General features: G+C 37.5%; 1 protein-coding gene across 1 annotated transcript; it reads right to left on the reverse strand.

Annotated features, from left to right (window-relative positions):
- Nucleotides 1–360: 360 nt before the first annotated feature.
- CDS1 (CDP-diacylglycerol synthase 1) lies at nt 361–19,171 on the reverse strand. The gene is made up of 11 exons (XM_026075350.1): nt 19,100–19,171; nt 16,590–16,687; nt 14,134–14,273; nt 12,688–12,746; nt 10,470–10,552; nt 8,530–8,617; nt 7,484–7,552; nt 6,507–6,659; nt 3,945–4,064; nt 1,862–1,965; nt 361–583 (listed from the first exon to the last, which is right to left on the reverse strand). Exons 1-11 carry the CDS (start codon nt 19,154–19,156, stop codon nt 454–456), a joined length of 1,101 nt encoding a protein of 366 aa, XP_025931135.1. The 5' UTR covers nt 19,157–19,171; the 3' UTR covers nt 361–453.
- Between the last annotated feature and the right edge of the window lie 5,249 nt (nt 19,172–24,420).

A 24,420-nucleotide genomic window follows, 5' to 3' on the forward strand; every position in this document is an offset into this window, starting at 1 on the left:
CTAAGACATGCAGTAAAGAACTTATTAAAAACAAAAGCTGAATTGAGGAAATTTCATTAAAATTTGTTCTATAAATATCTCAGYGTCCATACGGTCTTACTGTTTCCTCATGTTAGTAGTTCTAATCCAGGACAATTTAAAATGAATTGTTTTTTTTTAAAATATGAAGCCTGTCAGGCTGGGTGCTGAAGGAGGACTGATGCCATCGATTTCAGGAAATAAAATACATCGAAAACGTACTGTTATTTTGCAAGCATTTTGACTGTTTGGGGAGTAACAGATCTTGTGTGCCCTTACTTTAAAGTCAYAGCATTCACATTAATTTCAGGAAAGAAACATTCACCTCTTCCRGACCACAAACTACTCTTCCTTCAGTTGTCTTTGTGCACATTTGTAATGCTTTTCCACAGACTTCTCAAACGTTGTTTTCTTGTAGTCCTCCATTTTGACCAACTATCCTCTCAGAGATGGCTGCAGGATCCCTTTTTCAACTAGATGAGATTTCAGAGTTTTATATACATCTAACTGTTGCTCTGGCTGAAGTATCAGTAGTTGCTTCAACAGTTTGCTGGGATTTGGACCCCTATCAATAAAAAAAAAAAAAAGTGTTTTTTTTTTTTTTTTAAATCAATAACAATTCTAAAGAAACTTTTAGGCAGCTTTTAATTTTTCCCTTGCTGCCCAAACACTGTCTTCCCTTTTTTGGGGACCCCAAAATAGAGGTTTTCCTAGTCTAATGATCTCCTCAAGATGCATGAGCTATTTAGCGAGCACCACTGGGAAAACATTCTCCTTARCTGAATCTGAACAAAAACAGAAAAGTATTTCTCATATTTGCTGCCTTGTGGAGATATTAGAAGGTTTATGACAAAGAGAAGATTCACTGATTCATTCTTCATCAYTGAAGTCACATTATTCATAAAAAGATTTTTTTAATATCTGTTGCAGGATAAGCTGTGTATYGCCAAAATAAATGGAAAGTTGGCCAGGTCAGATAATTTAACCAAGRCAATTTAACCAAGGTTTTCTAAATAACAAATTTATGAGCCTCATTTTCAGCTAGTCATTTTATCTGTCTATATATACACACATATACACACACACAYATACATATGYGCACGTGTGTGCATGTGCATGTATACCTCTAAGTTAGGCTGAATATGAGGCAAAGAATCTGTAGCCAATAATTATTTAGCCATAYGCATTTATAAAACTAAAGGCATTTATGAATTCTGACACCTACAACCCTTTACCTTGAATTCCCCCCGCCCCAAGGAACTAAAATGACCAGCCCTAATAGAACTATCATTCCAATGATTTCTTCTWAGAAGTTGTTGTGGTTCAGGAAAGACAGGCAATATTTTTAACAAGTTGTCTCCTATCTTTAACCTTCATATTTTAATCTTAAACAGAAAGTTTCAAGTCAAGACTCTGAGAAATACTGAAATCTATGGAAAGAACTGCAGTTAGCCTCACAACCTACAGCAYCTCCAGGACCCACGCAGGTATGGCCTGCAGGGAAGCAGATGCTTCAACAGCCCTCCYGCCTGAAGCCCTATATCCTCATAACCCGCCCCGCTGCCCCAACCAGTAAATCCCAGTAAAGCTTCTAAAAGGCTGCTACACAAAACTTAATGTTCAGGGGGAGCAGATTACTGTTAACACTAGTCACAGAAACATTAAGGCATAGTTTTAACCTCATACAAATCCTCAGAAGTAACATACGTTTCCTTAATACTTCCATAAATCAGATTTTAGAAATAACCTCTGCTATGCCAACTGTACAGAACAGGACACGTACAAGTAGTTTGATACAGCTCCTATAAAAGTTTAAGTAGTTCAGACTGTAAAAAGCCCATACCGTATGAAGCTGGTGATATACACGTGAACAAAAGTGGCCATCAAGTACTGACAATCAAAGCGATCCATTATCCCGCCGTGCCCAGGGATTGTGTCTGCAAAATCCTTTTGGGGGTGAGGGACAAGAGAAAAAAGTYGTGACAAGTGATTCAAATGAAATGCGCTAATGAAGCGTCACTTAACAGCAGTACATTAAGGCCTCAGTTAAGCTATAGCTTAACTGTGCTGAGCCAAAAGTTAGCAAGAACCTCTTTGCTGAAAGAGTTTTGAGCTGCAAAGATGAGCTAAGGGGTGAGAAGAAAAGAGTAAAGAGATGAAGCAGCTTGTCCACAGTCACACGAGAAGACAGCAGTAGATCTGGGTGCAGACTTGCCAGTACCTAATACGTGTGCGTGACTTCACATAAATCATTCTATTTTGTAGCAAACCTCTTAAGGTGGTTGCTCTAGTTTCTTGCCTATGCAGGACCAAACTCTCCTCTTTAATACTTTTATTGCTTTGTCCTCTATTGGTGGCTGCTGCTGAAGTGTTATTCCAGGGAATATATATTTGCAAGAGAAGTAGTAACCTGAGAATTCTTTCTTTTGTTTAARCACCGTCTTTGCAAATCATACTGCCAATTCACCTGCCAGTTTTTTCATTGACTTCTTGGCAAACATAATTAAAAAGCATGATACATGCATGCAATATAAACATATTTAACAGAATCAAAACTATGTAGTGAAAAAATATTTATCACTTCAAAAAAATTCTGATGCAAACAAGGCTCAAAAGACCACATTCATGTTACCCAAGATTGTCTGTAAAGCAACTTCATCAATAAAACTAGCATTACATATCCTTTCATTCATCCCTGCTCAGTTGTGGACTCTCTCGGTAAAATCCTGACTTTCGTCACATGAGGAGACTGTTTAACTTGCTGACAACATGCCCTGCACTCATGACACCTATTCCAGCCCGCCAGCGTCCACGCAGCTGTGAACTGTCTGCACTTGTGAGCTGCCTTTAGTAACAATTCCACAACATTCCTATCCTCCCAACTTGGTACTTTGATCGTAGGCTTGGGGCACAGAGATGTTAAAAATCAACTTTTATACATTTTATTTTAAGAATAAATGCTGCTTTTTAGCAGCATCTTTCTCCCTCCAAAAGTCCTTCTTTGCACAAACATTTCTTTGCTGCTCTGGCACGCAGGCACGGCAGTGCACGAGGCTGCAGCTAGCAAAGTGTCGGGCAATGCACATGGAGCAGCATAAGTATAGAGTATAAATGTAGTATAAGGGATAAAGTATAAGCACATGTAAGGAAGTGCAGCACAAAATGATGTTTATATGCTTCCCTGCAAAGCACATGCCAAAACTGGTGGACACAGGGAACAACAACAGTAAGCAACAGGATAAAAATTACAGCAGTCCTACCAAGAAATAAAGGAGGTCAGGAGAAAATTTGGGGCTGCCCTCTTCCCATACTCCTGCTGCTATTTAATGCCAGCCAGGGACAATACTGCCACCACACAAGTGACAGCRCACACCTTGCAATAAACAGAGGTTAGCACATCACATCTTTTGCCAATATATGCTCTTGCTACAAGGATGCACCATATTGGCAAAGGCAGCCAAACATCTCATGCCTGGGTGAACTTCACATGTCAGCATCTGCATGTGACACAAATACTGTTGCTAAAAGACACTCAGCCAAAATTTGAAGGGTGAACTGCAGTAAGTGACTGCCAAGTATCTACAGATTACCATTCATGTTAAAAATAGYGTAATATCACATCTTGTTTGTCTAAACCACTTTGGAGACATGACTTGGAAGAGAAAATATCAACCAAAATATAAAAACAAAGTACTATTAAAAGTTGCCAACACTGAAGTYGCACGTTGATTACAGAGTTTTAAGAATAACACATATGTATATCTGATAAAACAAAGCACTGCTACTCAAGCTCAAAAACAGCTCAAACATCTTCTCATCTTACTAGAAAGACTAAGCAAAAATCACTGCAATCAATAATCTCAAACCCCTAAATAACTTAACGTGGACAACCAAAACAAAACCAGCTTACAGGAGTGATTACACACCTTGATTTTGAAAGCTCTTTTAAATCCACTTGCAAAGAATCCTCCAAATGGCCCAATTAAAGAGGCAAATGTTGCCAATGCAATGCTGTGCATCTGAAATGGGTACATATTCACCGATTCCTACAAGAAAAATAAAGTATTTCAATAGGTTCAGTGATTGTAGACATTTTTTGCTTAAATATTTCAAAACTGTGCTGTTACAGAGCAACAATGGCCGTAAAGCATCTGACTTTCCTGATACAAAGTAATACTTTAAAGAAAGGAAGAGTACAGATACATTGGAGAATACTGCTGAAAGCTTCCATTTGTGTGAACAGGATGGAGCGTTCAGGGTTGCTAGAACAGTTAAACATTCTGGAGAAATGTTGTATTTTGCAGACAATCCATTCGTTAATCAAAAAAAATATCATCACTAATTTTATAACATACAATGGGACTCTAAGTCTTCCCCAGCTCTGCTCTTCCAGTTTCCTTCCTAGCTTTTTTCATTTCCTGTAGAGAAAGGAACTTTCCACAATTTCCTAGATATTTCTGAAGATTAAGTGGCCTAATGCTCTAAGGAAACCGTTCACCTTCATTCAATTCACTATCACAGCTATTCCTTTCAAGTGCTCTCAAGAGGCAGATATGAATTTAGCATGAGTCTGCCATACTGTCACCTATAAGTAAATACTGTAATAGTAGGAGATAAAGGGTTTGCCTCCATTAATACTTTTGTGCTTGCATTTAAACATATACTGTTCCCCTCATCTTGTTCACAGACTTCAAGTTTGTTTCGATCTGTGTGAATACTTACAGATAGGAAAGATTTCACTGGCAACAGGTACCTTCCTTCCTTCCTGACAGAGATTAGAAACAAGATAGATAATATTTTTTGCAACTTACCTTTGAGCACTTCTAAGTCAATGGCACAAACTTCTGCCTTTGAGGGAATGCTATGCTGGCCTCATCCCTGAGCTGTAGCTGAAAATTCCTGAATCTTGCATTCCCAATTGGCATCACAGCCAACACCAGTTATCTTTGTGAATACTCTGTGCACCTATTTCAAGACAAGTTTGTTTTGGACTAACTATTCACTTGGTCAAACAGAAAACTTTTTGACTTGGAATATTAAGGTTATTTTGTTGGGAAAACACAAGGCTTGACATCTCTTACACCAAGCAAAAGGGTCTCCCACACATGATATCTGGCTATATTTCTGAGAGAGAATAGCAGCAGCTGAATAACAAAAAAGGCTGTTGCAGAAATAAGTGAATTTTTTTTTTTTTTTTTTTTTTTTTTTTTTTGAGTGGTAAAACTAGTTCGGTCCTCAAAGGGCTTGTCATCCTTTTTTAGGGTTAACTGACATCGTTCTATTAGACTATCACAGAGCTGGGTTACGTTCCCTTTCCCTTGTCCTTTACTGAAATGCACAGTATAGCTGTACAAAATAAGATGTTCCTCTTTGCTCAGTTCACATTATGATTTTATGCACGAAAGTCTTTTATTAAGTTTGCAACTAAATCAGCAGTCCCGCAACTTCAGTCCTTGAAATAACGATACACTCATTCAGTATGAAAGTAAGAGCTCCTTTTAGATGTAACCTTGCTTTTTAAAACAAGCAGCTGTAGCTGTTCATTCCTTTTAGTCTTCAGTTTTTGTAAATGACTACAACTCTCATCTGAAATAACTTGTGGCTTGTTATTGCAACCATATGGACTTTTCCCATTAAATATTATATAAATCTAAACACGGGTAATGCCCGCTGCCTCTGTTGGTGTTGTCTACTCATTCTCTGTGCTGAACCAATGAACATGWCAGGAGAGTGAAACAGAATATGAACTGCTAGTAAGTGGGTTCTGTGTTTATCACTGTCATCTCTTTGCCTTACAGGAAAGGCTATGACAGCCTTTATTCTAGCCTTATTTCTATTAGGTGTCCTCTTCCTGTCCGAGTTCCTCTAGAGGTCTGTGACTCAGGAAGCACTGCTTTCTATAGTAACATGATTGAAGACCTACTTCCTGACAGGTAAAGATACAAATCACTTAAAAGAATTTGCAGGCTGGGTGCGAGGAGAAGGGCAGATGACTAAACTACGTGGAATTACTACCAAGTAATCTTTTTCAGTCAACATAGAAATAGTGGTGTTAACACACAAGATGCTATTTGACGAAGAAATAAGCCCAATCTTAACAGTAGTTGCACACTACCTGCAAATGGAGTGAAGTTCTAACAGCCTACTAATTTGGGCCTGAACAAACCTTTGTCGAATTTACCACAAGATATTTTGGCTGTTCTTCAGAAATACTTTTGTGTTTCAAATGATTAAATGATGTGTGATACTATTAACAAAATCATCCATTTCCAGGAAAAAGTTTCCTCAGGCAACTTCAGCAAAACATTTCAATTCTGCTCAGGTGACCAACCTTCCAGGGCACGCCACAGACAGGTTCACAGAACTGATTCAGTCCTTACCCTTCAAGCCTTACCAGTGCTCGTGTATCCTTCTAAAAAATGTTTAGAAAAGTGTTAAAATTGAAACTGTATTTCCCAGCTTTAACTAAAGCCTTATTTTTGCCTTACCCATCCCAACACAGCCTGAAGCAGTGGTGGCACAGAGTACTTTTTCAGCTGGAAGAGCTCTGAAGGTTCACACTCCGTCACAAATCTGTTTGTTTCACTATTATATTCCACTGGGCAAACAAAGTACTGATGTTGAGCCAAAAAATAGGAAAACTGAAAAGCAAAAGAAGAACTCCTGATATATGCATTTGTTGTTAATGTCAGAATCATGCTGTAATGGATGGCTTTGTCACATCAAGCCAAGGATAATGAAAGTCTCTTTTGTAACAGAGACATCCACAATGGATAAAAATCAGCCCTCTAAGTTAGAGAATGTCTCAATAAATCAGGCAAGCATGGACATTGAATACACTTAGTGGTGAATTCCTAACTTGTTTTTCTTTGTGTATCTCTCATGTTTGTGTCTACTTTCTGTTTCTGCATTATAAATAAAATTCCAAAACATTAGCCACCATCAACGACCCGTTATTTCTTTATGGTTTACTTTTCAATTAAAACTTGAACCATCGCTTCTACAAAGTCTAGAACTTACAAATTCCACTGGCCTTGGTGAAAAATTACATGTAAGGACAGTTACTTTATGTTGTTTTGTTGTACACATATCATCAGTTTAAAGTACCTGTCTAAACCAATGGATATTCTGTCAGAAGAATTCGCATTATGAAGTACGTAACACAAAAATGCTATTTTACAAAGCCTGAATAATGCTATCAATAGATGCAATTAAAAGATAGGGAAGCAACTATTAGATAAAATAATTTTAGATATAGCCTCTAGCAGTAATGGTCAATATGACATGTTCTGGTGAGGTGCAAGTCTGGCTTAGCTTTTGCAGCTGGTTATGAATCAGTGGAATTCACTAGCTAATAAAGCTAACACTTAGTCCGAAATGAGCAAACTTGCCAGTAGTTTTATCCCAGTTAAAAATAGGAAGTTTAAAACTGAAACTGTGTAAGGAAAATCCTGTGGTTACTTACAATAAATCCAAATACAACTGTAGAAAAGAAGCCTCCAATGAATCCTTCCCAGGTCTTTTTGGGAGACAACTAAGCAAAAACAGACAACATTAACTGCATCAATGAACTTTTTTTGTGTGTGGGGGGGTGCTTTTTGTCTGGATCTCATTTGCCAAAATTAATCTACTTGGGTTTTCAAAGGTATCTGTGAAATACTGAATGTCACCAGCTGAAGCCACTAACCATAACCATAAATAGAGGAGAATGCTAGGACACATCCCAGGTGAGGCAGGAAAGCTCCGCAGTTCAATCTGTGCCGGGGGTAGGTGGAGGGATGAGAGCCCCGTTCCTGTTGCGCTGCTGCAAAGCTGACCCTGACTTGCAAAACCGTGTGGCACAACTACGACTCTGTTAGAGACCTCTGTTAGCTGGGGCATGCTTAGGTAGCRACAGAAGTCATGTGTTAGAGAGAACTACTGCTGGGGATGGTCCTCGGGAGAGGCTAACTTCCTAAATACGGATTGGCAAACGGACAAATACAGTGAACAACTGTAGGCTGAGAGAACTCAAAGTAGTAGGCAATTTTTTAGGAGCAGCATAAACCCAGAATCAACCTATTTCTGCAAAGCTAGCATTGCATCATGAAAATAATAACTACCAGAATTAGAATGCTTATGCTTGAGCCCTTCTCAGTGCTACGTAACTGAGACTATAGGCAGAATACATATATATGACATAATGGCTTATTTAAAATAACGCTTTCTGTTAAAAAAAAAGTAAGTATGCAGTTTCACATGCATAAGAAATCCAAAAAAGGAAGTGACTTAACAGAGATGAAGATGAAATATCCTGCAACTTTATTATACTGTGATGCTAATACTACACTCACATTAATCCCAGTTTCCATTTGGGGATCTTTAGAAAGAGGAGAAACTATTTGGTTTTTAACAACGATGTGTAACATGCAGTACAGCTGAAAGTATTTATTCCATAAATATACTGCTGAACAAATAAAGCAAATACTGTAAACTGTAAAAACTTGTGGTGAGGAAGTACTAAGTAAATACCTTAATTAATGGAGTTCTGCCAAAGAAGAATCCAAAAATGTAAGCAGTAATATCATTGCAGATAACACTTGAAATTGGAACCAGAAACCTACACAAAAATATAGAGAGTTTTAGGAAAAAAAAGCTGCCTGAAGTTTAAATGTAGGACAGAATAACTTACAATTTAAACAGCARCATTTTTGTTCAGGAAATATTTATTATTAAAATATATATATATATGTTTCATGCCATGTTCAACTAGTTGTTCCCCCTTATGCAACATATTTAGCTCTACTGATTTTAATATTTAGCCAGTCAGGACTGGTGGAGATCCACATTAATTCAAGTTAAAATATCTGATTTCAGCAAATGAACTTAAGCATGAATGGGCTGACTTCTTCTATCAGTCTTGAACCCCAGTACTACCATTATGAAGAAATCAACAGAAATAAATACATGTTAATGTTACTGGTAACATCAAAGCAAGCAAATTCCTTATAAAGTTTAATGAAGCCTAAACAAAAAAGTTTTCTTTCCTTTCCTTTGATTACATTAAGTCAGTAGTTTGAGGCAGCCTGTGTTAGCTTTCTAAATGCAAGTTGATGTTGTCTGTATGTGGACAGCATCTGAATTTGTTACCCAAGCCTGTAAGCTTCTTTTTTTTTYCCCCCTTTTCAAAGCTGTGATGTATTAATAAGCAAAGTCAAATTTTGTGACAATCTGTAGAATTGCCTATTGCAATAGTGGCTGATAYTAAAATAAAAAGTAAGGTAGCAAGATTCAGGTTTTGGCACATAAGCAAGATTTCTGTGAAAAAATTCTTTATATAGGAACCCTTGAMCCTTGTCAAAGGATTTGATCTGTCTTTCTAACTGTGAGCACATCTTTTCTGCAATAATCTCCACATTATAAATATATCAGGAAAATAAAAAGTAGTACATGTAATATTATGTACTTGCAAGAACATAAATTTTCTTCCATGTACTTGTACCATGTTTCTCAACTGATAATTTAAACTCTTTCTATTCAAGTAGGGGCTGAGGAAATATACCCTGTCTTTGTGGTGCAGTTTTGAAATAATGAAGTTTAACTGCATCATCAGAGCTTAATGTAGAGCGGGATGTGGGCATTAAGGTGACCAAACAACGTCCAGTATTTAAACTTGTAATATATTTTAAGTGATTTGAATTGATCTGAACATATGAAATTAAGGGAAACCCACAACATGAATTCTCCCTTTCTAAAATACAGGTCTTGACTCAAGAGACTACCACTATGTAGCAAGAAAGGATAGTCTGCTATTATTTTAGCCGAACTCCACACAAACAAGACAAGTGGCATAGGACTAATAATATATGACACTTTGCTTGCTAAAATTATCCTGTTTGCTTGCTGAAATTAGCTAAGAATATTTTTTAAAATATCAGGAAAAAAAAAAGTTTTTTGTTTTTTAAAAATCTCTGTAAGGATCCAGTTTGCTTCAAGCCTTCCTTCTGGAAGGTCTAAAGCCAGACTCCTAAAGCCACAAGTGGGACAAATGACAGCCCAAGTGACAGAGCACTGAGCAACTTGAAGCTCTCAAATAATTCACAAAGAAATGCTGGATATTCAGCCATTTTGAAACTGAGGAAATATCTTCATTTATACTTCAGTTCAGCAAAATACTATGGAAAATATTTCACTGAGCATGCAAGTAATCCTATTCCTTGTGAGTGAATTAGGTAGTTGTTCTGTACTACCATACTTTTGGCTGCCAGTCGAGTTTAAGAGGTTTCTGCATCCTGCCCCATATCCTTCAGCTCCTTGCTCCCAATTCCTCCCACTCCCCTTGACATGAATGCTCCTTCGATTTGTGCCGATTTAACTGTTTTCATGATTATTCACTAACCAGATCTGCTGTGTAAAAGCATCAACCTTTCAATGCAATAGAATTATAAATCAGTTTATTACTGTCCCCTTACCAGATCATGCCTTCAAACAGATTTTGGATGACAAGATGAGATTGAGTTACAGTGATCAGCAAAGTGACATGAGTCCATGCGAACTGTTAACAATGCAACAACACAACAGTTAGCGAAAACACAGATCAGTGCTCCTTGATAAATACTGGTATGTCAGATAAAGGAGCTACTTAGGAGCTCCCAGGAAAGACCAGTTTTGGTGATAATGCAAGGGATGTGTGCATACAGTATATCACCAGTTAGCTGACTTTCCGAAACAAAATACTGTCAAACTTTTCCCATCATTTACCTTCACCTAGATTTTTTTTTTCAACATTAAATCAGATTTTAAACAGCATAAGACATACCTTCAACATGAAAGAAACAAAGAAATGGTAGGCAACGTGATATTCTGTATATACATATAATAGACAAGTTAGAACTGTAACATTAAAATGACAGTGAAGAACTCATGAAGGAGTCATGCTACAACAATACGGAAATCTCGTGACACAATACCAGCCCTTTTATGAAACATGAAATTTCTAAGGTTCAGACTACCAGAAAGGAAAATGTTAATTTCTGTGTGCATGGTCGTTTAAACCACCAGTTTCATCTATATTAATGTACATACTTGGTGTTTATTCTGCAGCAGCAGTATACAATAAAGTAATTTCCAGTTTACCAGTAAAGCTTCTACATTAGACTTTATTTTCCGGGAACTTTTAAATCAAGAACTGGTCATTCTTCCAGTAAACACTGAAGTTAAGCACCCTAAATGTTGGGGCTATTTAACACTCAGAATGTGCTGTTTTTTAATTCTCATATCATATCAGTTTTCCTATGACAGCCAGGATCTACTTCCAGTTGAGAAAACTTGAGAAGGCCGAAAGGGGGTGCCAGAACTGCCTAAAGGTTTCTGAAGCACATTGTCTGCCGGTTTATTAAAGCATCTCTGCAGCAAAATTTCTATTGCTGATACAGCAGTATTGGAACACCRATTAAAAACAAATGGCTACTCTCCTCCTCTCTCCAAACCTTCTGTCCCCACTGGCAGAGGRCACATGGCTCCCTCTTTTCTGATGAGACTCTTACATAGTCACACCATAATGCTTTACAGACAGGCACCAAGTCATATGACTCAACACCACATTTTCTTTCCGCCTTCCTCTTTCAGGAGAGGAAAAAAAAGGGGAGGGGCAGGGAATTAATAYATTTACCTTGTGCCAATTTGAGGATTTGTATTTTGCACATTAGAAGACAAAGACCATCTCTCCTAGAAAACTGCCTCTCCCAGACAAGTGAGTTTTCCCAACAAGCAGGGTAAATTCTTTTGAGTAAGAAGCTGTTTTTCACATGCTTACAAAGTGCTCAGCTCAGCTAGGTCCTTGTCAATAATCAGGGATCCTCAATAGTAAAATGCTACTTAAAGTGCTATAGAAACAGAGAGGCTAGTTGCAGTCCTGGGACTTTATGAAATCTTTAAGGTTATGTTCTCCGCCAACTACCTAAGCTCTTTCAAGAGGAGCTCTACAGTATTATTGTTGCTTCTAATCATTCCTATACAAAAGACTAAAGTCTTCTTTTTTTTTTTAATGCAATGACTGATTGCTCAGGGTACACCATTACTTTTCTCTTATTAGATACCTAAAAGAGAGAGTTTCATGTTCTTGATTATCTACTATGCTTTTTATCAGGTGGCCAAATACTGGAGACAAAAACAGTTTAACAGACTGAAAATCTATTCAGGCACAGCAGAATACACTTCCAGAACTGCTGTTAAGTGTTGCAGAATAAATCTTCCATGAAGGGCTTGAGATACATTCCCTTCATAGTACTGTAGTGGGGCCTCTACAAAATAACACTTCAGTCACAAGAACCATTCCCCATGATGTTGTGAATATATTTGGCTTCTGACCTGTGAGATAAGCACACACTACTTCCACCAGGAATCTCTTTCTTAGCAGACTATCACCAAAAGGAGATGTATCACATTTTCTATACATGGGACCTCATAAGTCATAGCTTCTATTCACTAAGAGACCATATGTTGTGATATAATAATAAGCCACAAGGTGAAGAGATCCTGAACGGACCAATGATACTTGAATTCACATTACTGTGAGTTTAAGCATCCTTTTCCCTGTCTTCCAAGCTATTTTATGAAGATAAGGACATTACAGCTTCAAATGATTTCCATAACAACATGAGTGATCACAGGAAAGTGGTTAATACACACCATGTAAAACTGTAGACGATAATGTTTCTTCACTAAACTCAAAACAAACATGCAGAAACCTGTAAAACAAAGCAGGTATAATTTGGACAGTATTGTATTTAATTCCAATGAACCATGACATAACAGAAATTCTTTTCCTCTAAAGCAGTTCTTAATCCATCAACTTTCAGGACCATTTGCTTCTATTCAGTCAGTGTATATACAGAATGACTTATTCTCATTAGAAGGCAAGTTTTAATTAACATGAGTAATGTCCATTTCATTACTTCAACAGTTGAAAAGTCCCATCATACACATCAAATTTTTAGGGAGGAGACCGCCACCTTTAAGAGCTATTCAAAAAGGAAGGTCAACAAGCTTCTTTTTAAGTGGTTAACAGAAATAACTTAGGAAAACCGTACCGTAAATTGCAGAAGATTAATTTAATCAAGAGGGAGGGTAGAAAAGAGGAGTTTCAGAGGAACATAAGTTTGGTGAATTGGCACACACCAGTAGAGTTAGAAGTTGAGAAATGCACCACCTTAGAAGCAATAACAACCACTTGTTCTAATTTCCTCTAATACTCCCCTCTTGGGCAACACTTTACCTGATGAGGCAGTTAAAAGGAAGTTAAAAAAGGAAGTTAGAATTGTTATTCCTATTTTACTAATGTAAAATCTGAAGCAACTTGGCCAACACCCTCCAGCAAGACCAGTTGCAGAGTCAGAAATCAAACTCAGTCTTGAGCATAGGCCCAGTGTCCTGTCCATTAGGCTCACGTTCATCTTCAGYCAACTCATTTTTAAAAAAGTCATTTTAATTGCATTTCTGAAAACACTGTGGACTATAATTACTTGTTCAGAAAGCAATATGCCATAAGACAGACTACTTTGTTTCTTTTTCCTAGAGGAGAAGCTTTTAAAATACCGTTTCTCTGGAAAGCGAGGAAAATTTATCAATGATACAATATTTGAATATCTTGCAGACCAAGTAAGGTTTCAGGTATTTTGCATAGCAAATTTAAAATCTAACAGTAAATCTTATTCCTGTAGATCTGGCAGAACACTTGCACAAAAAAGCATCAATCCAGCAGAGCAATTAAACATACAAGTCATCTCAATGGATACCATTCATACTAAATACTATTCATATATATTATAATACTATTCATATATTCAAGTATTGAGCCCAGTCCTTAAGTTATCAGAACTTATGCTGACTCCTAATGAGCAATATTAGCTTGACTTTCTCAAGATCATCTACATTTTTAGGCTATTTTCTTCTCAGTGAACATGAAATTTGGATTAATCTTTTCCCAAGAAAAATGGAAACGTGACCATCAACATAGTAGAAAGAAGAACTGAAAGTGGATAAAGCTACAGGGTATGAAGGAAGTTTTTTCAAATCCAAACTACAGAAACAAATGCAGCACAATGTTCTTTCATTTCTGTGATTTCTTACACTCACCTGCCAAATAGAGTGCAAAAGATATAAACCTGTGGTAACGAATTAGGAATTGAAGCTGCTCTCTTCTCTGAACAAACGTAGCAAAGTAATCAGCCACAGTCTCTCCATAAAAAAAGTAGTTCACACAGAGCAAGAAGTACCTGTAACATACAACAGACATTAGTTACTCTGACAAGATGATAAATCTTTTAGTGTTCTTCAAAAAAAAAAAAAAAAGGGAAAAAAATAGAAAATCGGAAAATATTTGTGATTAAAAAAAAGATAAATRCAAGTATAAATCAAGTCTTTCACTTTTACTTCTGAGTTGCTGCCTCCTCTGATGAGTCAGTTCCTGCAATTTAGTTCTTCCAAAGAAACTTGCATTAAAAAAAACAAACAAAAAAACACAGACAAATTTTGGAGATGGATACAATTTGAGAAACACTTTCATACGGAATTATAGTATAGAATACTCCATACCTATTCAAGTCCTTTTGAGATATTCCATAATCAAAAACTAAAGAGCAAGTATCGAGCATTATCCATACAGAGAAAAGCAATTCTGCRTATTTTTTTCTGTATACTGCATAAAAAGGATAGTTTGTGGTTTCTGCCCTACGAACAAAGAGAAAGTACTTGCATAATTAATTCTCTGAGGCTATAAGACAGTTTGGATCTGCCAGGAGGCTTGAGGACCTGAACATAACTTCACTTTTGCAGTCTGGCCTAATGATTCCTGCCCAAAAGAATTATTGATGCATCTTCTGCTCCAGCTCACCACACCCTTTGCTTGCCTTTTAGTGTTCTTCACCAAGCAATAATCTTACCGCGCTAAATCAACCAACAAACTAGTAAATGCAGCTACTACTAAAACTTTTAAAAACAAATTTGCGGGACCCTGTCCATACCCAAGGTTCTATAAGGAGCCAAAATGCCACCTTCAGACAAGTCTTTTTGAAGGATCTTCAAAGAAGCTACATTCAGTCAAGACTTGGTGTATAGGTAACTCTGCTACAAGGTCTTCATACAAGTATAATCAGCTTTCCAGAGTTAAGTCACAGTTAGATCCTCAAATGCTAAAGCAGCATTCAGTAAAAAAGAAACAGCAAATCTAAAGCCAGTAATAGATGCACACAAGGAACATACTTTTTAGCTTATTACTGAGATCAGTCACAGAGGCTAAGAACCTGCAATTTAAGATGGACTGGATCTCTGGGTATTCTTGGACAAAGCAGTGCTCATTTCTTTCTAATCGTCCCCGTCTCCCAGAGACGCTAAAGTTCACTTTTCGAGGCTTCACATCTTTAAACATGCCAAACAGCTAGCTGGCGTTTAGACCAGTAACAGGACTCTCTCATCTCACTGAAATTTCTCATTATTTACTTTCAGAGGCAAGACATCAGACTGAAAGCTTTGATTTAACCAGTACAGCAATATAGTAAAGCTGATTTTGAGTTTCACCTCTAAAAGTAATGGTGGTTAACTGAGAAAGTAGACAAAGCAGCGGATTCCACCTCTCCTCCTAAAAATTTTGGCAAGGCTGCGAATCATTCAAGCCCAGTTTTGCTCTAGTTGGAGATCCAGAAGCTATAGAATAAAGCAGGCAATAGACCAGTCCTCTCTATAACACAGGAGGTGACCAGCTGGGAACTGATGAGGCTTTACAGAGAGCTAACAACACAAATCCACCACTTTTCACAGTAAAATTGCTTCTAGAACTGAAAAAGCAATGTAACAAGAGGCAGGGAATAACTTAGACATTTCAATTTACAAAAAGCACAGGACAAGACTGAAGAATCATGTCCCCAAGCACCTTAGAGACTACATGTTCCTGGTACCTTCTTATAATGCTCAATCTAATCGAAAGCCTTTATTTTTCCTCCCAGAACTCAGAAGCAGAGTTAATTTCCCCAGTTCTATTCAGCTGTATATAAACAGCACATTGTCACAAATATCTGGAATTTGCCAGAAAAATTAATCTAGTCTTCTCTTTCAGAAGATCCCACAACACTTCTGTATTTATGCAGTCCTGTGATTAAGTTCAAAATTGGAAAGGATTAAAAAGTTATACATTATTATATTACTTTTTTGTGTGAAGAGGAGCTTATAAAGTTTTAGGTACCTATTCTATTTATTTCTTAAGCAGGAATAATTGCCAAAGAATCAAAGCAGTGCAGATAATGTAAATTAGGTGATTATTTGGCTACGCACATTTTAGATAGCTTATATGTGCTCAATTCTTATTAAAGTATATATGTATGCATATATATGTATTTACAACAGGAAAAAAATTAAAGTAGTACAAGACCAACTGACCTGTCCAAGTTCACAAGTGGAAGACAATTACAGAATAGTGTATTAAGAGAGATGCCAGGTTTTAGTTCTGCACACTTCCTATAAAGCTGTCCTTCCACCATAATAGGATATGAAGAATATGAAGGTTTCTATTTCAARTCTCTTGCTTGCTTGCTACTCACCAGCTTAGGGATCTAAACCACGGTAATTCATATGAGTGATAGACTCTGTAACCTATAGTAATGATTTCATGGAAACACTTCACCTGGATGCTTAAGACCTAAAATTAAAAGAAAAAGAATTACGTAGATGTACTGTAGTTGTTCCTTAAAGGCAGTAGGGAGTACTGCAACCTGCATTAAGGGGAAAAAATATTTTGAATTGAAATTCCACACAGACCTCAGACAACTTCAAAGAGAATTTGGGGAAAATTAAAGCTTTGTTTAAACCCCCCCAAAACTAAAAAACATTAGGCATGCTGAGAAAAGGAATGTTGGGCTAGCTGCAAGATTTCAATCATTAAACAACTTTTCTTCATTAAAACAATTTGGCAGTGGTAAGTCAGAAGCATTTCCTGTAAAAAAAGGGCTCTTCTAGTTCTTTTGGCTAAGTTTTATTTTTAAATTTAGTTTAAGAGGTATTTATTACATCCAAAGGGAAAAGTAGGTGTGCAACATAATTTGGACACCCAGGTCTTCTACTTGCAAGCAGCTCATTAACAGTAAGTCTATACTGCTAATTAGCATTGATGATTAGAAGCAAAGCTCATCTAACCCAGGTCTGAATGCCACACTCTCCGCTGCCTTCATTTTGTCTTGATGATCTGACTACTTCTGTGCTGGCCTGTGCAAGTCTGGAAGTTTGTCCTGCCAGTCTTGGGCTCCAAAGGCCTATTTGCCAGTTTTGTCTAATCCATAGTCCCCAAGCAGATCACCATGTCCAGATTTAAAGTATTTCCAAATATTGGTCATAAGTAGTCCTGTGCAGAGGTAGGAGTAAAGATCTGCCTACACTGCCTGTGCATGTAGGCACACTAGGCTTTGCAATACTCTCTTAGCACTGGCATTCATTAATAAATTTCATCTTGCTCAACACATAAACACAGTTCAAACGGTATTACATCACCTCAGTGAGTTAATTTAGAAGTCCACCTATCTCATGCTTCCTCTTATGCTTTACCTACATTATAAACTTGAATGATATTTGCAAAAGCAACATTAAGGGATCGTGCCTTGCAGTGGAAAAGGACATTTGTGTTTAAAGGCACAATCTTGTCAAGAATTTTGTCAAAATTTAAACTATTTGATTCTGGTGAAGGGAAATCATTCATGAACAAAACAGTCTTTCTGCTCCATTTTTTCTTTTTTAAATAGTCTCCGAGCAAATGTCAAAATTATAAAGATACTAGATGACTGAGTTTTTGCTTTATGGTGCAAGAGATGAATAATTATATAGGATTTTTAATTACTTTGTGGTTCAACTGCTGTCATAGGCAAAGCTATAGAATCTTACAGTATACCATAATATATAAAAATCACAATGCAAACTGACTGCTTCCTTTTTGTTCCAGTTGTCATCATTCTAGAAGTGTTATAGACTACTAAAGGAAGAATTGGGGGTGGGRGAAGCACTCTGTGATGATAATCTATACTTTAAAGGAGCTTTTTTTCCATTTCCTCCCACTCTCAAAGAAAGAAAATCCTCTACCTTTGAAAAAATGGATTACAAGTTTATTATTTCATTTTTCTGAAGAAAAAAATATATACACACTAGTGCCATTAGGATGTAAGAGGCTGTAATACAGAGCATAAAACTGGTGAAATAACATTCCAATATCTCAAACCATTACACTCCAAGATGTGTTTCAAGGTAGACCATGGAAAAAATAAGAACACATTTTGACACTTAGACAAATTTAGAGTAAGAAGAAGAAGAAAAAAAAAAAGCAGTTAATCAGAAGTACTCATTTCAACATTTTAGAAGCCCCATCCCTGCCTGTTACTTGACATGGCTGGGAAAGATACTTAAACCATTATTCATCTAAAAAATAAAAAAAAAAAAGGGGGGGGGAGGCAGGGAGGCTATATGAATGCTATCATTGTGGTATTTGTTCACTTCACAACCTAAAAACGCATTTTACTTCTGTACCTCAGAGGCAGATCTAGCTCTATTTTACAGACAACCCAAAGCCACAAGGCAGTCCTGCAGAGAAGCAGGAAACTAATGGAGCATGACTGAGGAAAGCCTTTCAGGACAAGTTGCAGCTAACAGACAAGAGCTGCCTGCTTTCCTCAGCCTGAAAAATGAAAAAAATCCACCACCACCACAAACAAAAAAAATAAAATCTTTTTTAAAAACAAACTTCAAAAAAATTTAAATAGAAAGTGGGGGAAACTGGGCAAGCAAATGGATGAGAGTAGTTTTATAAGCTTGAAGGTAAAAATTGTTAAAGTTCCTAGACTACTTATTAGACCTATTTAAAATAAGAAATTAAAGTATGGAAGATGCCATTTATCCACAAAGCCCAATTCTGATTCTGTTCACTGTTTTTCACAAATATTCCTATTCACATAAATAAAAGGCAAACTGCTTTCTGAAATGGCTGTGCAGTTGCTTCCAGCTATGTTTTATGCATGATGAATGAAGAAGTTAAGTTAGTCTGGCGCAGAAGAACACATTTAAACAAACTTACCAGAAGCATCAGCATAAATGATCCCAGGTATATGATCAGAAAAAACATCGAAATCATAGCTAGAGTTAGGATTCCACGAATCCACCAGTTTTTCCATCTATAAAAATAAGAGAATAAAAAGCAACAAGTTATAAATTAAAATAAAGGCCACTTCCTTTACTAATTGGACAATAAAGTATATTAGAAACTGTGGTAATTACACAAAATTTCTTGCTTATTTAATAAAATACACAGCAAAAGACCCAGAATTAACCAAGCATCCAAGTAAATAAAATATTCAGTGAAAGAAATCAAAGTCAGTAATCTTTCTTCTTCCCCCACACCCAAATAAAAAACTTATTTGCAATTACATGGCTCAAACACCCCGTTGAAGGTGCTGTGAAAATACATCAGGACTCTCAAAAAGCACTATATAATCAGCAAGATATATAGGCTCTCAGCCATGTAAAGACTTGCGTTTTAAAGAAAGGCTGCCAGTGGTGGGGGGGGGGAAAAAAGAAAAAAGAAAGGCATATCAGCTTTGGAGGAGTGACAGAGAAAGAAGAGGTCATCACAGACTTTCCTTATTAGCAAAGTAGCTATTTTTCCAGGCAGAGTGCCATCTCTTGAAAGCAGTCCTGTGCTCATGCGAGCACTAGAACCAGGACAGGGCAACATGCAGAAGTGAGGGATGATGGAGTAAGCCAGTTGTACTCTTTTATCCTTGTATACCTTTGCAACTGCTTGCCACTGCCTAAGGAACGTAGAATAGAAACTCCTGTTATCATTAATGCCTTCTTTCATGAAACAAGGCATTTTTAAAACAAGGACTGAAAAGCGTTTGCTGAACAAGTAAACCCATGTTTCTTTTTATGAAAAACAAAAAGACTAAACAAAACGCAATTTCTTCTCCCCTCCACCCCAACCGGTATCAGGAAAAAAAAAATCAAAGCCTCAGTTCATTTAAAAAACAAACACACACACAAATTTCTGGAATTAAATTTCTCACATGCTCCACCCTGACATTGAAGTGTTTCTAGTTATTAATAGTCCATTTTCTGTAAGTTTCTCTCCTCTTGTTTGTGTGTTTTTCCCTTCAAGAATCTTGCCCACAAGGGTATACTGAAACCACCTAATCACAAAAAATGTACTACGGGTTAAAACAATTCTTTCTATCGCTTTGCTAACAGTCTTTTAGGCTTCCTTGCTGCATCAACAGAGACATTTGTTTAAAGAGACACTATTAGTTTAGATTCACAACCCAGTCTTAATGTAAATTTGAATTACATTCATTTACTTTTAAAGGATGTTATTCATTGGCGGACTAACAGTAACTAAAGCCACTAATTGGCATTGCCATAGCTATCGGAACAAAGGCAGAACTGACTGTATTGCAACAGATGCTTTAAATTCCTTTGCTGCGTTAGCTATAGAGTAGCAACTTGCTTAGTGACATATCTATCACGAACAAAAGACTCCAGTAAAAGAGTTCAAATTCTCAAAAGAAAAATGTCAAAATGCCATATGAAAACCCGAGGTTTTTGACAAGCACAGTACTGGAAAGCCAGCTTTGGTAAATAAGATAAAAGCACCGGAATCTATGAAGCCACCTAATACTATGACAAGTTCACTATATCGGAAACTTCTGCCAGCGTGGCATGGATGCTGTTTCCTCTAAAGGTCAAATCTAAAATGTGACAACATTTTAGGGCTACAGTGCAACTCGTTCACGTTACCCATTATGACAACAGTTCTGGTGGGGCTGCCTCAGATATTAAACCATATTAGCAGGTAGTTTTGAATCTGGCATTCACAAGGGACCAAGAATTTAATTTTGCACTCAAAACATCTTTGTGCAAACACCGCAATAAAGAATTTCAAGAATGTAAAACAGGAAAGGTATCACCTGCACTTCTTAGTCCAAGTCTTGAGGTAGCAACCTAACTGCCTTCTATTCTAGAAGAAGGCTGATTTGGAGACCTAAGACTTCCACAATATATTAACACAGTAAGAGAAATTTGAAAATGATAGTAACTGAATATTTTGACATGTGATGGCAGTAGAGATAGTTTCACACTCTGTTCTGAAATGGTGCAGTTTGGGAACATGCTTTGTGAAACCTGGCCACAATACATTTTTTTGTAGCTACTAGACATCAAGACAAAAAGAGAGAATGCATTAGACAATGTGCAAGTGAAAAAACTTTTAGTTTTTACATTACTGTTGGAGACAYCTACTGGAGATCAGTTTTTTGAACAAGGGCTTGGAAAGTTTTATCATACACTGGCTTGAAGGTCTGCCTTCTGACTTCTGCAAGACTTGAGTTGTGTATAAAATATAAATCATATATTGATTTCATAAATTAAGCATAAAGTACACAGGATACACATACTTGTTTTCCTAGCTAGTTCTTCAGTATATAATCTCTCCCACATCTACATGCTTTCACTGGATTACTGAAAGACAGGAAATGCTAATAACCATCTCCAAAAGTATTTGACCAAGGAAATGTTTTGTATGTAAAGAAACTACATAAAGAAATTTAACAGGAGTTTTATCCATTAGCCTCCATGAATATGGAGATTGCCAAGACTATCTATATATCTAGCTGTATAACCACACACGCACACAGTTTGCTACTCCTTACGTCCCTGTGAACAAGGGCGGAGGTTAGAAAACAGGGTTTGAAAAGACAGAGAAGGCAGAAAAAAMCCCCACATGGCTTACAGGAAAAAGCTATGTTGTATTTAACTTCTCTTTAAAGTTATGAGTAAGAGGAAAAAGCTGGTACAAAAAACAAACAAAGCTCACCCAGACAGAGAATTTGTACTCTTTTTCCTTTCACAAATGACCTCTGATTAACACTGGATGGATGAAGTCAGTGTATTATAACCACCCAAAAAAACCATATTCTGGAGGTCAAACCCAATTGCTATTCTTTAGCCCATTTTATAGCAATGCTTAGAGGAAACAATCACAAATGTGGAAGTAAACTGTAGCTAAACACTGCAGTGATCTATTTAGAAATGCATGCAGTGGGCAATCTTCACGTACTATGCATAAAATATTAATTAGATAAAATGGGCTATCCAAATGTAAGTAAATCAGTTGTGATATTAAATAAAAATAAATTTCAATTTTCATGTTTATCATATGAAAATTAAAACCATAATATGATCTGTAATAATTTTAGTCAGCAGCTCTCAAATTTGAGAGCTTGTTTGTTTTACTATACCTGGCAGACAAGCCAGACAATGCCCTTTTGAGGATTTCTGGAGTGCTGTCTGTTGATGGGGGAACATCAGGAATATCCAAATCATTTCTGAGATCCAATTCTCCAAATCTTTCATCCAAATCCACTTCCTGTGACAAAAAAAAAAAAAAGACCAAGACAATATACAGGAATATTARTTATTATGTCAGAAAACAGTATCGGAATCACAAACATTACTTTAGGAACTGTAATTTCCACATTACCATCTAAGACAAGACAACCGTGCACCAGTGAAACTAGATGTTGCAGGAGATAAGAGTATTTCAATAAACATTCATAGGAAGGCCAGCACTCAGATGTTGTGATGCTACTTGCTGCACTCAAGTAACTTCACATTCCAGGTTCATTTTCTACCCACATATGTAAGGATGAGGATATGTGTTTCCAGAAATAAAATAACTGACAAAATATATAAGTTTTCCAAAAATCTCCAAGACTCTAACAAATTCCCCTCACCTACATCTCTTAAACTATTCATTTACAGGACAAGGAGAAGGGTCTTCTGGTGAATTAATGTCACATTAAAACAACAGGAAACAGAACATATGAGAAAATAGTCACTCTACACAATGAGAAGAGGTTGCTGACACAGTCCCAAACATACCTAAATTGGGACTTGTACTATTTAACTTTGGGAAAAAACAAATCTGAAAACAGCAAATTGTGAAGTGAAAGAGTACTGTGGACATAATATGATTCAAAATAATCTCTTCATCTGACCTGCAATACTTTAGTTGCTTCTTCAGCATTGACTAAGGACCACTCAGGAACACACTTGCTAGACAGACTTTTTGTCTAACCCAAGTGCAAAATCTGCAGCCTAATTATGAATTGTCTCCAATGGTGAAGACAGTATCTTTTCCTCAGAAAATGGTAACAGCAAAGGTGCTTACAACAGTACTTGTTCTAACATTTCAAAAACTACAGCTCTGAGGAGTCAAAATGATACACTTGATCCTGCTACAGCAGAAAAAAGGATGCTATCTCCAAGCTCAGCTTCTGGCTCTGTTCAAACCAAACTTTCTCCTGACCTCCTTGACTCACCTCGCCTCCGTACAAGCCCAGACAGCTTTGAGCTTGCCCTGCCACTTCAGGTTCATCAGTTCCAAATGGCTCTGGGGACTGTGAAGTATTGGTGCTTTAAAACTTTATTCACTGTCACTATACCGCCATTTTCCAAGCCTCTCTCTTTCCAACCCCCTCATTCTCGTGTTGTTGTTTTTTTTCTCCTTTGTTAGGAGAGAAAGAATTAGGATTTGTTTCTTCTAATCTGCCTCCGGGAACATGACTGCTCGTTTCTTACTTTTCCACAATCCTGGGCAATGTGATCTAGGCRACCCTGCTCGAGCAGGGGGGTTGGACCAGAAGATCTCCAGAGGTCCCTTCCAACCTGAACCATTCTGTGATTCTGTGATTTTCTTCCTCTACCCTGAAGGGTTTCTTTTGCATTTTGGAAGAGAGCAAAGGTTTCTCTCCCCCCCCCCCCCCCCCAGACAGCACAGAATTAAGAAGCCATACAATCTCAGCCATCACACAGTGACTTTATTTATAGGCGATAACCTTTTCCTCTTAATCTGTTTGCCTTTTTTGAGCAGTTACACTTTAAGGTAACCATAGCCTCAGTAACTGAAATCTCTGTAAACAGACTCTTGAAGCCAGACTGTCCAAAGTCAATGACTAAATCCATATTTAGGAAACCACACAGAATGGGGCTATGGTGGGGGAGAGGGTTAGGATTTGGGTGGGGGGTGTAGGGTTTGATGGTGTGTTTTAGGGTGCCGGGAGGCAGCGGAGAGCTGGGAGCTGGCCAGGGTGCTGCAGGGCCCGAGCATGGCCTGCCTCGGTGTGCCAGCCGCTCCAGGCGTCCGAGCCCCCCGCCTCGCAGCCCCCAGGGTCCAGCAGGGATTTCACTCCAGACCTCCCCAGCTCCCCCACCTCCAAGGGTGCTAATTAAAGGACAAGCCCTGGCACCTCACCCTCTGGGCAGCTTCACTACCCATGGCATCCTCTCCAGCTATATTAACCTTACACAGGGGGCAAATACCATTGCTTTTAAAAAACAAAAATC

The sequence above is a fragment of the Apteryx rowi genome, unplaced genomic scaffold (genome assembly GCF_003343035.1).
Source record: "Apteryx rowi isolate R43461 unplaced genomic scaffold, aptRow1 scaffold_401, whole genome shotgun sequence".
In the NCBI taxonomy this organism is placed as follows: Eukaryota; Metazoa; Chordata; class Aves; order Apterygiformes; family Apterygidae; genus Apteryx; species Apteryx rowi.